General features: G+C 40.0%; 1 protein-coding gene across 2 annotated transcripts in view; it reads right to left on the bottom strand.

Annotated features, from left to right (window-relative positions):
• The window catches only part of si:ch73-22o12.1 (nectin-2), a 118,390-nt gene that overhangs the window by 65,770 nt on the left and 36,913 nt on the right, over positions 1-15,707 (bottom strand). For both annotated transcript variants that reach the window (XM_037676213.1, XM_037676212.1), the window contains exons 2-6: positions 13,574-13,683; positions 12,230-12,479; positions 8,104-8,397; positions 7,825-7,942; positions 6,315-6,463 (exon numbers count right to left, since the gene is read on the bottom strand). In XM_037676213.1, the coding sequence (XP_037532141.1) occupies positions 6,315-6,463; positions 7,825-7,942; positions 8,104-8,397; positions 12,230-12,479; positions 13,574-13,683 (921 nt within the window). The remainder of the gene's footprint in view (positions 1-6,314; positions 6,464-7,824; positions 7,943-8,103; positions 8,398-12,229; positions 12,480-13,573; positions 13,684-15,707) is intronic.

Raw genomic sequence — 15,707 nt, forward strand, 5'->3', positions numbered from 1 at the left:
TTGCTTCTGTGGACCAGGAAAAAGCTAATTAAGACCGAGTATTGGTTAAATTTAACACTTTTTGGTGAAAACATGCCTAACATGCCTGATTTATGGAAACAGAAATATGCTTTCCTACAAAAACACATTTGAATGCTAAAGTTAAGGGTAAAAAAAGTAAATTAAATCAAGGTCAAATGTTAACTGCCCGCTTGGAGTTCCTGTTAACTTAATAAAGACACTCTTAGTAAAGCTACAAGAAACATTATCCCAAATACATTAATTGCATTACATTAGAAACAGTACAGCTTTGTGGAGGCTTTTGTTGAGGTCATGACTTTAATGTTGTTTGAGGATTCTGACAACAGCCCATAAAGTGAATCTGTGACTGTTTTCCTTACTGTGGTCACATCTATAAAAGATTGGGCCTGGGGTTTGGCAGGACCACTGACAGAATTAATGCTTCCAGTTGACGTTGTGCAAAGCACTTGGAAGAAAAATGCCCTCTATTTGGCTTTAGTTGCACTGCCTGACAGTACATAGACAATATAACAAACAAGTTAACTTCAACAGAAAAGATGAATACATTAAAAAGACTGCTTAGATTTTATATCATAAATTGTTTCTATAGCAACAAGTCATCTTTGGAGATTTAAAGAGTATGCCTACTCTTTGAAAAGAAATGGATCCTCTGTATATCATTTCCACTTTTAAAGGATTCAAAGCATTTGGGTTACCATGCTGCAAGATTCTTTAATTGCAATTGAAATATTAATCTTTCAGCAAAGCACAATGTTGCAGAACATCAAGTTATGGAGCAAAGTTTGAGTATGATGTTGAAATTTTTAGGAGGAGAGAAGACAAGTCGTGGTCCAGGAATTGTTTATTCGAGTGCTCAGACTGAGCAGAGGGAACCCCGCATTCAACTGGCTTCCATCTTCAAAACGCTTTCCTTATATACAGCTCGTTTTAGTTCTACTGTCTCTATTTATTAACATTCCCACGTTGCATTCTTTCTCCTTTCATCTTCCTCATCGTACCATCGTATACATACAGCTCCTGCTGATCAGAGCTTCTCTGTTGCTGCTTTTCTCAAAATCTGTTTGTCTCCCGACTATTTGTATTACATCAGAAAGCCTTTCTGCGTTTGCTAGGCAGAGCATTTTCATTTACCCTGCCTTTGCTCTCAGAAATAATCTGCCACTGGAAGCCCCCTACACCTGATGTTTGAGCTGAAAGCATGAAGCTCACACAATAAACCTACAAGCAAACAAAACAGATTATCTTTCCACTCCAAAGTATTCAAGATAACCTCAGGTTTGACCATTTGTCCTACCGTATAAAAATCTAATCACCACAGTTAAATACATCGTTAATTTTTGTCCCCAGTTTTAAAGTGATTAACTTTTTGAAATGCAAAACCTCTCGGTTGTTATAGTACGTTCACTAGACATCCAGAGAAGTAAATCCCTGCTTAAAATCTGAAAGCAGCAAATGAGCCTAATTCATATTGTCATTCCCATTTGAAATCCTAGAAGCCTTGTTCTTGTTAGGTGTGCACCAAGCCGACAGAATTACTCTTGTAACAATGATTCTTGTCTGTTGCTGTGTATACCTGGGCTCTGCTCTTTTCCTCCTCTGCCTCTTCTCTACTTCTCCATCTCTGCCTCCACTTCACCAGCTGTCTCCTGCATGCACTCTGCAGCTCTAAATCCATTTTCCCTGTCACCGCTCCAATTTACATTTGTACTTCTGTCTTATGCTACTTTTCTCAGCCCCTTTTTATGGAACATATGCCCAGGGAAAGAATTAATAATGATAGATACATTTTTATTTCTTCTTTCGTAGGTTTTCTTCCTCGGTTCTCCCAAAGCACACAGACTCTCTCGCCTGGTATGCTGTGCTAAACAGTCCTATTCACAGACATGAGAGTGAGAGCAAGGACTCAGTGTCCACTTGCAACAGGAACATGAGAAATGCATTATCACCTCGGGCTCTGTGGCGCTCCATCACACGCAGCGTGGCAACAATCCCTGTGCAAACTTTGAGCCTGATGCTGCTACATATTTCCATCCCATCAAAGGGATCCGCACAAAAATTTAAATGCAAATTTTCCTAAAGTACAGCTCATCCAATTATTTTTAATGTACCGCACAAGTCACTTCAGTAACTTTCTCAAAGTATGTGCTGGTAAACTCTTTTGTGGATAATTCATGTTTTATACCCCCCTTAAAAGATTAAAAAGGGAGTCACGCCAAGCTCCCTGTGGAGGCTCAGACACCCAACCAAGAAGCCTTGAAACTCCTTTAAGTGGGTAAGGACAGAGCATTTTATAAACACATGCTGCTACAGAAGCCAGCAGAAAGAAAGCAATAAGCAAGCTGTGTGAATAACAAATAAATAAATGAAACCCAGAGATGAATAATAGCATGAAGTAATTCTTCCCAGTTTCCCCAAAACACAGACAGCATACTGTAGAAGCCAAAATGCAGCATGCTTCTTATGAAGACACATCCAAGAAGACTATAAGATTCAAATGACCGCGAGTAATGAAAGCAATGGAGCGAAAGTAAAATTCACTGCAGCCTCCCAAAATAATGCATGGTCGCAGTCGCACACGCTCCCACACCATTACGGTCATCAGCGATCTGAAGCTGGGCTGGACTGCACGTGGAGCTTCGCATCGCAGGATTCTCTTTCGGGATGTCAAGTGATTGAACAGACCTGCATGTGTCTGCAGCACAAATGTTGGTGCATGTGTATGCTAATGAGGGGTGGGGGGTGGGGGGGGGGCAAGCCTGCAGGGAGACTTGGCTCCATCAGACCTGAGCTTTGGCCGTTTTCGCATGGCTAGAGACGCACACTGACAGACGCAGGCAGACTCGTGCACAAACACACACCCACTCCCAAACCCAGTAGGACAACAGCCTAGCCCCTTGCCCTTGAACTGTCTCCTTAAATGAGTCAGAAAATGGCTGTATTGCACCAAACTGAAAGGAAATCTCTTTTCTGTTCAATTGAAGACCACACGGGGGGGGGGGGGGGGGGGGGACTCAATCCAGGGCATTTAAGTTTTTTTGAGGTTCAGTTGAGTTGCCCCTTTTAGAACAGTCAAGAAGGGAGAAAAAAGATGGAAGGAATCTGGGTTAGGCACACAAGACTCCCCCCAAGGGAAACCTAGACTAGAGGGATAAATGAAAGGATGGAGACTACTAAGCTGTGATAAAGAAAGAACTGCTGCTATTTAGGAGTTAATCCAAAAAAGAGAAGATGGCATGGCCATGAGGATGAGCAGTGGATGCTGGGGGCAAAAGCGTTTTTCTCCAAGCAGGGAGATCAGCATCGTGCTCGCGGAGGCTGAAAGACAACCTGAGAGATAAGTGGGTTGAGGAAAGAGCATATGCTGAGAGGATGAAAGATGCAGAGAAAAGAGCAAACTCCAGCCAGATAGCGAGGGAGCGATAAAAGGAAAGAAAGAGAAGAAGGTTTGTGTATATGACTAAGCAACAGGATCGAAGACGAGAGGAGGAGAGGCAAGGAGAAGAGAGGACACCCACCCCTCTCTCTGCCCCGTGTGTGCAGGGCACGACTGAGGGCGGAAAACTGGAGTAAGCAGACACACTGGTGAGTAGACTCATGTTTGTGTGTCATGCAGCTGTAGGGTAAAAAGGAGTGGGGGACATGCCATGTAGCAGGTGCTGACCATTTCACGCCTGTCGGCCCCTCTTAGCCCTGTTTGTCTACACACATTCCCATTAGTCTCTGTAGGTCTGAATCACATCCCCATCTGGAGTCACTCCACATCTTCCTTATTCTCCATTTTGACAATCATCTACCATTTCCCTCTTTGTCTCAACAGTTTTACTTTTGTGCACACTTCTCAGCCTCTGCTTTCTACAATCATGTTTCACTCTGACATTTTTCCGGTCGTCTTAGTCACCTCTTAACTGCCGGCAGATTTAGCTCGCATCTTATCCTCCTCCTCCTTTGCAAATGAGTAAGACCGAAGTAGGATGAGAGGAGGAGGTGGTCGGCAGTGAGAGAGCACAGACTTTGAGGAGATGATGTGGGCAAGGAAAGTGGGAGGCGGGAAGTGTGTGTGTGTGTGTGTGTGTGTGGGGGGGGGGGGGGGTCCAACAAGGGAGGGAAACCAGAGAGTCCACAGAAAATGAGATCAGAAAGAAGGAAAAAGTAAAATAAAATGGAAGTGGAGGGTAAATGTGGGATGAAAACAGGAGAGGAACGAATGGTGAAGTGAGAGGAGCAGCAGTGAGGAGCTGAAGCAGCAAAGGGTGACTGATCCGCTCTGAGAGGCTTGGAGAGTGACAGAAACACACGCTACGCTGAAAGATAGCGGAGGCCAATGGCTGCGGAGATAGGATGCACTGGCACAAGATTCCCATGGGAGTTTTAGATGCTGTCAGCATCGCACTCTCTCCCTCCATCCCTCATGTCTTTACTCTCTCCCTTTCTGACTAAGGATTGCATGCTGGCACTGATTTATCTCTGTGCACACTCCCTGGCTTTGTCGCCAAAAAGCAGCAGCCTCTCCCTTGCTCCACCTGCTCCATGTATCTTTGCGTCTTCCTTGCTTGCTGACTGTAAAACACAGCAGGTGATGTTTGCATCCTTTGTGGTACAAGGGGTCTGTTACACTACTACTGTATGCAACAGTGCAGAGCTGCCCCAGAGGAGCAGTGACACATGCTGTGGTATCATGAAAAGCCAAGGGACTTAAAGGAAGATGAAGACAGAAATAAGGTTTAAAAAAAAAAAAAAAAATGCAGAATAAGGAGTCAGCATGGGGACATAGGAATAAAAATTATGGCATTAAGGAGCTGTGTGGCTTTTAAGATGTAGCCAGAAAAAAAAATAACTTTCTCCCACCATTATGGATAAGTTTTACATACATGTCAGCAAAAAATAACTTCAGGTTAAGTGCAAGTATGCTACAGAAGATTGAAAGGAGATGCATTTTGTATGAGGTAAAAAGCAAGAATGAACTCTGCTGAAAGGGGCATCTAAACTCGTGGAGAACATCGAGGGAGTTCGGGGGCCAGTATGATCCGTTTTTCAGTCTAACCAGATCTGTTCGGAATAATTCTGCTTCAAAAGAAAACGGTACTATAAAACGCACTCATGGATGAACTTCTAAATACATAAAATTTTACAAACGTATTTCACAAAGACAAGCCGGCAGTTATGCACACCCAAAGAATACAAGTATGATTGAAATCAAATGTACCCAAACATAAAACCCCTTATTTCAAAGTCAACAGTGTCATATTTGGTGAGACATCACTTCTAGTGATTGAAGTCTTACTTTTAGTGCTCTGTTTTAAAGACAAAGCTAATTTGCTCTGTTGTAATCCCTCCTGTCATCATTAGTGCTCAAGTGTACCACTGAGAAACCACTCTGCCCATGTGATCATAACCCTCAGTTTGGAAAAAAAAACAAGAAAGACTAAAAATATCTTAAAGCCCAACATAAACCATTAAATTCTTTGTGAGAAAAATTCAGTACAATTGCCTTAAGATGCATAAATCGTCAGAGACCTTGGGCACTACTGAGCCATAGAAACTTAGTACAGCTTATTAACAGCATGCAGAGACATAAAAAAGTGACATGCACACAAGAAGAGAAAGAAAAATACAAAGCTGATGGAGAAAATATAAATGCCCTCAAAAGCTTAAACACAAAACGACTCAGACAGACATTCACATCCCCGAATACATACAAGGACAGAGCAGCTGGACCCACTAACCCTATGCTAGACACCCCATACAAACCTCAGCCTAAAAGTGTGTGTGCATGTTGTGTGTGTGTTTGTTAATGTGAGAAAAAACAAGGTGGATCCCTGAGGAAGTAGTAAAAGCACAAAACACCAAGAAATGTGTGGCTTGTGTGATGAAAGAGCACTTGGTTCCACTTCATCAGTTATCAGGATGTAAATGTTTTCGTATTCAAGCCTGGGGTACGTTTACATGATGAATGAATACTAAGTGTGCGTTTCATTTTGCTCCCAAAAATCTCAACGCTTTTTCCATGCATTCACCATGTATAATTTATCAGCATGTTTGGACATTTGCAACTTGTACAAATTACACCAAGAGTTGGTTTTAATCAATTTAGGAGAAGCAGATGAGTGAATCTGTGACGCCAATTCATTATGTTGCAGGAAAGTGCATAAAAGCGACACTTTAGCTGATTATTTCCAACTAATGCACACATGTTGTAGTTATTTGTCAGAGTAAAAACCACCCCTGATATATTTATGCAGCTGTTGCATATTTATCGGCTAAAAGTGTGCACTTGTTTGTGTCGTGCAGCTCACCTCTGACGAAGACTGCAACCTGGTCTTTGGCGGTGCCTATACGGTTCTTGACCTCACAAACAAAAGTGGTGTTGACGGACTCGTCTACCTTCAGTATCTTCAGCTCATTGCCTGACCTTAGCACAGTGTCTGGCATCACTCCAGACATGCTGCAGGAATACAACACATCAGCATGAGGAAGGAAAAAAGTGAAATGGGAAAAATAACAGATAAAGACGTCTGTGGATGCAATGAGATGAGTATTTACAGAGAAGTCCTGCATTGTTCAATGTTAAATTCAACTCAACTTTATAGTTTCCAACTTTTGTCAGAAGGCAATTCATTATGACATACAAGGGTGTCCACACGTTTTCATATGTGGGACAAAACTTTACAGATGAAAGGACTTGTGGGCCATAAAGTATGAATTTAACTCTCAATGTGAGCAATATTTTGGAGAAAGGACAAATTTACTAATTTTTGGTGGTGAAAGTTTAAAATAGTTGGAGATCCAAAATATTTAAAGCCTCATAAACACTAAGCTAATATTTTTTATTAAAAAGGATTTGATTTATTTAATTTGTTGGGTCTGTTTGTCATTTTATTGTGTTTGGAAAGTTCATTTTAGTCTGTTCTCAGAAATAAGTGTAATTTGAGTAAGTATCCTTTTAAAGGGGGTCGATAAGTCTTTTGGACCATGAACTGCACAAAAGGCTGAAATTCTGAAAAATCGTCCAGCTGTCAGTCGCTACAACAGATTCATAGAAGGTTTGATAAAGTTGATCAACTCTTATGTAGATGATACCACGTTATATTCATTTAAAAATGTCCAATTTCTATCGTGATTATTTGATCAACATTTAGCCAAGTTTTATGAATCATTATCTAAAAGTCTCCTTTTTGGTAGAAACCAGTAAAGGTTTTTGATGCTTTGTACTACAAAAGTGAAAATAAAAAGATTATAGCCCAATGTTTGTTTTTTGCTTAATATTGCTCATTTTGAGAAGATTGTTTTTCATCTATTTTGCTGTTAAACCTAAAAATTATATAAAAAAGGATTACCAATGAATCTGCAGGAAGTCTGCATTGATCTCTTAAGCCTGCTGGCTAAAATACCATTCTGAAACTGCAGCTGTGAGCCACACAACATCACTCCAAGGGCTGCAAATGGCCCTCGGGCCGCATTTTGGACACCCATGGCATAAAGGAAAAAGAAAACTGTTGGATACAAGCTTAAAATATCACCAATTTAAAAGTTTTTATTTCAAAATTAGTTTGAATAGCTGATCCAAGTATGTGGTTCTCATTATGAAAGGGTTAAATCTTGTCACAGAGTCCATTATGACAAATAATACGGCTCTTTCCCTAATCAGAACACACTTCTGTACTGATAATAATAAAAGCGCTGATTACAGCTCAACGATGACAGCAGGCCCGGGCGTGAAGAGTACAAGGGGGACGGGGGCAGTGTGACAAAAACCGTGAGCGTGCAAAAGACAAGATGATAAAAATTCAATGAGCCAATACTCACGTTTTCCACTCTACAAAGGTTGCCACAGGGTTTGCTTCAGCCTCACAGGTGAGCACCGCGTTGGTACGGCCCAAGTACCAGTTATTGTCGTACCCCCTAATCTCCACCTTAGGGGGAACTGGGGGATGGTAAAGGAATGACATATGAAAGAAGGGAAAATTGGGGGAGGTAGATAAGAAACATGAAATATTCACTTTCAAAACTGGCATGCATCTGTCACATTAGTGTTTGAACACCAAATTAAATTATGAATGCAGTGATGTGTGAGCGGCTTCTTACATTGAACAGCTAGCTTTAACGGTATGCTCTCTGGAGTGGTTTGGGTTCTGTGCTCCACACTGCAGCTGATGTCTTTCCCATTGTCCGATGATGTTGGAACCAGGTAGTACTCGCTGGTAACCGTCACAGTGTTGTCAGTCCCCGCCCTGGATGCCGTCTTTTCTTCACCGTTCGCTGTGGTAATCCATCTGATCGTAGCAGGGGGGCGACCATTCGCAGACTCGCAGCGAGCCACGACGACTTGCTGGGTGCTTTCATTCACCGCTATAACGGAGGCTGAGTTCTTTGGCTTGGCTGATGGATGAATCGATAGAATGATGCAAAGGTGGAAATGGAAACAAAAAAATAGTGACAAAGATTAAGAGACGTGCGTATAGATAAAATGAAAAAAACGAAAACTGACAGCTGAGGAAAAAGATAATGTGCAGCATTATCTACTATTGACAAACAATGTGAGTCACAAGCCTGGCAAAACAAACAACCTCTGTGTCCCCTCCCCCTTCATCAACACTTCCCTACTCTGTCCAGTCAGTCTTTTCCTTTCCAAATCATTCACTGAAAAACGATTACAAGCATTGAAGTTAAAACTCAAACCTTTTATCACCTTTCCTTCATTTTTTTTAATTCATCTCCTCTATGTCATTATCCACCACTGATAAAACATTCCTCTGACTGGTCTGTTGCATTTCTACCATTTAACCTGATGCATGCTCAATAATCCAGGTAGAAAAAAATCTAGATTTATACCATTCTAAATCACAACTCAGCGCTTCCTTAAGCTCCTCTCCTCTTCCCTCCTCTCCTTGCCCCCTCTGATAGCCATGTTGGATCAGTAGAGAGCAGGTAAGACAGGAACTGACAGCAGGCATGACAAGCAGCCTGATCAATACGCTGCCTGAGGGGAGGCATGCAGGCATGATGAGTTAAGAGGAAGATGAAGAACTTGCTGGGGGTGCAAGGCCAATGGCTCCCCAACATTAAAAACAAAACTGGGCTGATGACATCACTTACAGTAGCAATTAGGCTAAACTGTAAATGCCTTTAATCTGTGTTTTACCTTTGAGGTAAGAGCAGGCTGAAAGGGGGAAAAGCAAAGTGGATACCTTATATTGCCTGGGAGGTAAATTTGTTTGCTATAACCAGATGGGAGACTTAAATTAAGGGGGGGGGGGGGGGGAAAAAGAGCTGCCTTGGCACAGATACAGAGAGTCTGGAAACTCTGCTGGAAATATGAGCATGACCAAACATTTTTGGCAAGGACAGTAAATTAAACAGATAAGGACAGTTGGCCAATTTTTCCCATATTTTTTTGTTAATCTGTGGATGATGCATGAAAGTCTGAAAAGCTTAAGCAACACATCAGTAAGAAAAAGTTGATGAGGATCATTCTGAGCTTCGAGTCTTTGTACCTGACAAAAAGGCGATAGATAATACACATGAAGGAAAACAATGATTTATTAGAGCATTCTGTTCTGCGCTGATTAAATAGAAACTCATTCTGTTGTGTAAATATACATGACTGCTTCCTTTTTCATTTAAAAAAAATCTTCATTAATTAAAAATGTAAATTTGAAGCTTTCCACATCTGGCTTATCAATAAAACTCTTGAGCTCGACTATGGCTATGTTCACACTGCAGGTCTTAATGTTCAACACTGGGTTTTTTTCCTGAAATGTGATTTATTTTTCATTTATTTTGTGTGATTGTTCTAATTACTTTTTAAATGCAACTGCCTTCAGACTCCAGTGGGAACAGTTCATGGTCCTAAAGCAACGCGCATGCATGCATGACATTAAACGCAGCACGCTGTGTTTACAGAAGTAAATATGGATGTTACTCATGTCAGCATGTGTGTATCAATTCTAAAAGTTGTTGTGCAATCGGAACCGATTAAATTGTCTGCCATGCTTCTTTTGTTCAACGTTTACATTTGATCTCGTCTCTTCCTGCCTCCTCCGACACAGATTTTCCACTTCTAAAATAGAGTGAAGTGAAATTAGAAAAACTCGAGCATAGATCTTTACACGCTAGTATCGATATGATCCGACATCATAACCATCACGTTGGTGTAGATGAAACATCTGGACTTCTAGTCTGTAGCTGAAGACACGCAGAGTTCCTGCTTTAAACTGCACAACTTTGGTATAGATTTATTGTAGATTTGTAGGTTAACTGTTCTGTTTTTAGGGATCCAAGTCAGAGAAGGAAACAGAATGCAGCTGAAAGAGCAGCAGCGTTTCCATGCATCCACTGGAGCATGGAAACCTTTGGATCTATTATGGTTTGTTTTTTCTTCAGTCAATAAAAGTCATGTTTATTCATATTTAGGTTGGCTAGCATCATATAAAAATGGTCATATATTATCAATTTTAGCATTAATACACATCAGTCATAATATGTTCATGTTCCTCTTTTGAACAGGTGGCCAGACTTTTATAATGACCTAACTCTAGGGGGAGCTAAAAAAGTAAAAGATTTATATATTTAAAACAACAATGCTAATTCCTACCAAACCTTGAACACTTTGTTAGGACAACAACCTGAGTTGTTATATGGTAATGATAGGCAAAAATGGGCGTGGTTTAGGGATGAAACGCTGCAAAAAAAAAATTTAATCAGGTTTATTCTAATGAGCTAAAACCTGTTGGACATATTTGATTTACAATAAACATTTCCTCTACTTAAACCTAATAAAACCTGTAATTTGTTTTAATTTTATGGAATGAATAACCTGTAAACAACAAAATGCCAGAATAACTTATTCTAATCACTGGGAAATTTAACAGATGTTTATTAGGGCTCTCTTGCGAATAATGTTGAATTTTTCTTTGAAAAATAAAAATAAATTGTTCACATTGTTTTGGGTTGTATTTTATTTAATACTCTTGATTTAATATTACTTTTTTTTTTTTTATTTAACCTAAGGGATTTCAAAAACTTGTTTATGTACAGAAAACATAGCCAGTGATGGGTAATTATTTTAAATTTTATTGCCAATCTGGCTATTATTGGTGATTTTTATTTAAATTCCCATAGGTTGTAATTGAACAGTATTGGCTCTAACAGCTTTATAAGTACCCAACTTCTTTGCAGAGTCTAATTTATTTATTTATTTATTTGCCAGACTGACATACAGTATTTATCCCTTAAAATGATTTAATTCAGAGATTATATTTACTGGATTTCAGCTCATGTAGTTATTTAATACTATTGATTTTTTCACATTTTATTTTTGTTTATTAAATTACATCCATCACAGTACAGTTACCTCTCAGTATGATTCTAAATATAATCCAAGCTTAGCTCATCCAAACAGCCACAGAACCGTGTTGTTGCTAAAACACTGTGTAGAACTGAATTTTGCAGATATTTATGATAAAATACAAACACCTGAAATAGACTCTCTCTCACAGGGTGAACTTTGTAAGTTGGTGGGGGGATAATTAAAGTTAAACAGACATACATCTTTGCTCTAACCTTTTTTGGTTCCCCCATTTACCCTTTATTTATACAGGTAGTCTCAATGAGTCACAAGAACTAATTTTCCAGAGACCTGATTAGGAAACAGATGGTGGGGGTTAAGAGCCTTGCTCAGGGGCCCAGAGTGGGGCAAATGAGGGTGGAAGCAGGTGTGAGTGTTCCACCTTTTCCACTCACATTTTTGATGTTGACGCTACCGGGAGTTGAACCTGTGACTTTCCAACCACTGGCCCATCTTCTCTAACCTCTGCGCCACCACTCCCCTGGGGCATATAAACATTTCAGTCTGGTCTCTCTAACTTTATCTCCCAGTTGTTCAACCTCTGATGATCTCATTCCTAATCTTATCCATCCTTGGCACTCCTAAGAAAAACGTCAAAATAATAAAAATATTTTGGGTTTCGGCTAATCTTTTTGCTCCTTTAAGCTAGCCTTGAGCTGCTTTTTGATTTTAGCTAGCCTTTTGATGCTTTTTGGTGTTGGCTAACCTGTAGCTATTTGATAGTGTTCAGTTCTTTTCACATTCATTTTCAGTTCCTTCTCCAATTACGTTCATTTTCACCTCATTTTCATTAAAATGCAATTTTTCTGATCCTTTTTTTTTTTTTTTTTTAAACATCACACAAACACTGTTTTGGGGACTTACCCAACATGACCAGCTGAGTGATGCCTTGCTCGTTGCCACTGGGGTAGGTTGCATATTCACAGATGTACTTCCCCTCGTCGGACAGTTTGACATTAGTGATCTGGATTGAAGGGGTGTTCATGTTTGGAGGACTGGGTGTAAAGCTGACTCTACCATTCACTGGTGAGTCGGGGTAGCTGGGATCGAAGTTGGGGTGAAAGACAGCTATGTTCTGCCGTTCTCCGTCCTTTGGCTCGTATATCCACGTGACCTGCGGTGGAGCACGTACAGGGTCAGCAGTCAGGAGGCATGAAGTAGCCAAGAGAGATAACCGGCCTCATTTATCATGTTGTTGATAAGCAACACTGGGGAACATTTTAAGACGCGCATTTTAAAGTAAATTTCACGAGCAGCACACGCAGAATCACAATCAACTAAGTGGAGCAGGTATGAATATGGATGTGAGCATTTCTAGGAGCTTCTTTTTCTCAGCCGTTCTCAGTAAAACCAAACAAAGTTGTTCCAAATAAAGGGCAAAAATATACAAAAATAATGAAACATCTGGACTTCTATTCTGAAGGGGTTTCATTTCCCATCCAGGAGGCTTTATTAATAAAATAATAAAAACATTTATGATTTTTTTTTTTTTTTTTTTTTTGATGAAGCCTCCCAGATAGGAAGCTAAACATCAGCATCAGACTAGAAGTCCAGATGGTTTTTTTTGTTTTTTTTAACTCTTTTCTTTGGATTTATCATGACCTGGATAACGGAAAATCTTCAGCATACAGCAGTTGTTCACTTTCACTATATTATAATGCAAGCAAGTAGCAGCACATTTTAACATTTTCAAACCCCTGAAGCAAAATGAAGCTAAGTATTGTTTGTTTAGTGTAATAAAACATTGAGCCTACATTTAATATAAAAAAAAAAAACTATTTCCTGCCTTAGGATGATTTCCATGGACAATTATTTGTTAAATTAAAGTTTAATTTGCAAAAAAATGTATACAACTGTACTGAGATTCCTTTGTTCGCTGTTAAATTGCTCTCATCTACCTGCGTGATTGAACATTTGCACTTTAAAATTAAATCAAATTGTAACCGAATCATTTATTTTACAGAAAAGCAGACAAACCATTTAGTTTAGGTAAGGTGTAAACCAAATCATACCATAAAAGCAATTTCAACAAAACGTCTCGAGTCAAGTCAGCATTTTGAGCTGCAAGTTTCTGATTAAAGATATTTTTATGAAAATTTCATATCACAAACACAATTTAGATTTCATATAAAAGTGTGTTACAGATAATACAAAACACACTGAGAATAAAAAGAGGAAGCAAATGCAACTTGAGAATGTGTTTCTGACCATTGTGAGCTGTACTCCAGTGGCATCTGCAAAGGAACAGCGCAGGTTGACCGTCTGGCCTGGATACGACAACACCTCTGGTTCTACCTTCACCCTTTGACCCGAGGTTCCTGCAGGGAGCAAAAAACAAAAAAATGGGGAAAGAAAAACATTAACCACAGTCATTTCATTCACAGGGGAAGAAAACTGAGAAAGGGGGCGAAAAGAATCATGTTGGTAATAAACCTGATGATAAACGAGGACAGTATGGAGGTGTCTGGTACAACAAAGGACATTAGTGAACCCAGGCAAGTAGGCCAAGAGTCTGGTATCTCTACACGACTGTGTGTGTGGGGATGGAGTAGCTGGAAAGAAAGGCAGAAAATAGACAAAACCAGTCCACTTCTGAACATGGGTCGTAAATCATCAGGATGGGCTAAGCTTCTCTATAGCCTGCCATTTGCTGTGCCGACACATTCCTCTACAACAGCAGTCAAAATAAATGTGCTTTTCTTAGTTTGTGAGAAATACGCCGTAAACGTGGAGTTTCAGAACGACAATCTGCTCCCGAGTGTGTCCGTGTGTGCGTAATCCAGGTCTCTGTGAAAATGTAATTACTTGTATGAATAAGCAAGCATATATTAGTGCACGTCAGCAAGACGGCACCAGTTTCAAGCAAGAATAGATGATCTGCAGTTACACAACTTTTAAATGTCTCGCAGGTAAAACTGTGTGGCTCATGATGAAAACATGTTTGCAGACAAACTAAAGACCTACAACACCTCAAGTGAAACGATTTCCCCCCACAACCTCCTAGGACCTGGACACATATGTGGACATTATAGAAATTAATAAAGCATGTCATGCAAGAGTTAGGGTGTTAGGAGCTAAGAGAAAATTGGTGCCTGCGAAACTAGTTCTACCTGTTTGTGATGAAACAAAGCAGTTGTGTTGAAACCAAAAGAACCGGAGAACTGAAACGCACGCACACACACACACACACACACACACACACACACACACACACACACACACACAAAACCTAGGTCTAAGAGGAAAGGGCAGAGCTGTCTCTCTTATTTGACAAGCAATGAACACCCCACCTTCTCTCCACTGGAGAGATGTGAAATATCAATATAGAGGAAGAGATGAGGGAAGAATGAATGAAAGACTTGAGTGCCAAATTGGAAGACAACAAGACGTTCCTAGAACAACATCAGCTCTCACAGGACCAACCCAATTTACAACCACCTTGCAGCCACAGAGAGCTCTGGACAACCACTAATCAGCCTGCGGGAGCAGCACGGAGCCTCTTTGGAGTGAAAAGAAGTTTTTGTTTTTTCATTTTTAGACAGACTGAACATTTCTGTGCAAGTCAACATACAGCTTAAAAGGATAATTCAGTCATTTTTAAGTGACGTTCTGTCAAATATTTATCAATAGTTATTACCTTATCGGCCATGACATCTGGCAGAGGATAAAGTACAAAGAAAGAGGCTCAAACTTTTGTCAGGCACTAATGGCTACCCAAAAAAAGAGCATGTTTTATATGGTTTATCGGGATTACAAAATATTGGGGGGGAAAAAACAAGACATAAAATTTTGAAAGAACACTGTTTGCCAATATCCTGATGCATGCTCAATAATCCAGGTAGGAAAAAGTTACAAACCAGATCATTCTTGATCATGTGAGCAGCAGGTTTTGGCTGTCGGTAGCAAACTGGTTGAGCCACTAAGAGAAGGTGCTATTTATAAGACTGAGCTGAATACAGCACCTCAGACGGAGGAAGTCTTTCGGATGAAAGACGAAACGTTTCTAAAATTTTGTTGTTGTTTTGCTTTGTTTTGTTTTTTGAATGTCCAGAGGACCGGACTTAACTTTTTTAGATATGTTAGCCAATATTAAACCTCTACACTTCTACTCAACACAGTTTACTTAAGCTGTAGAGCAAAAAACACCCATTCACATAATATGGATGTTGTTTGGAAGAGAAAATGGCAAACTAAAACGATATGCAAAAAGTGTAGAGGTTTAATATGAGTAGCAGTCTCTCACTGGTATGTTGTCTGTGGGAAATAGTTGTGTTATAAGCCTGAACATTTATAAAAAAAGGGCTCTCATGTGGTTAGCGATTAGCCTTGTCTGCATGAAGAC

The sequence above is a fragment of the Nematolebias whitei genome, chromosome 5 (genome assembly GCF_014905685.2).
Source record: "Nematolebias whitei isolate Nwh7 chromosome 5, NemWhi1, whole genome shotgun sequence".
In the NCBI taxonomy this organism is placed as follows: Eukaryota; Metazoa; Chordata; class Actinopteri; order Cyprinodontiformes; family Rivulidae; genus Nematolebias; species Nematolebias whitei.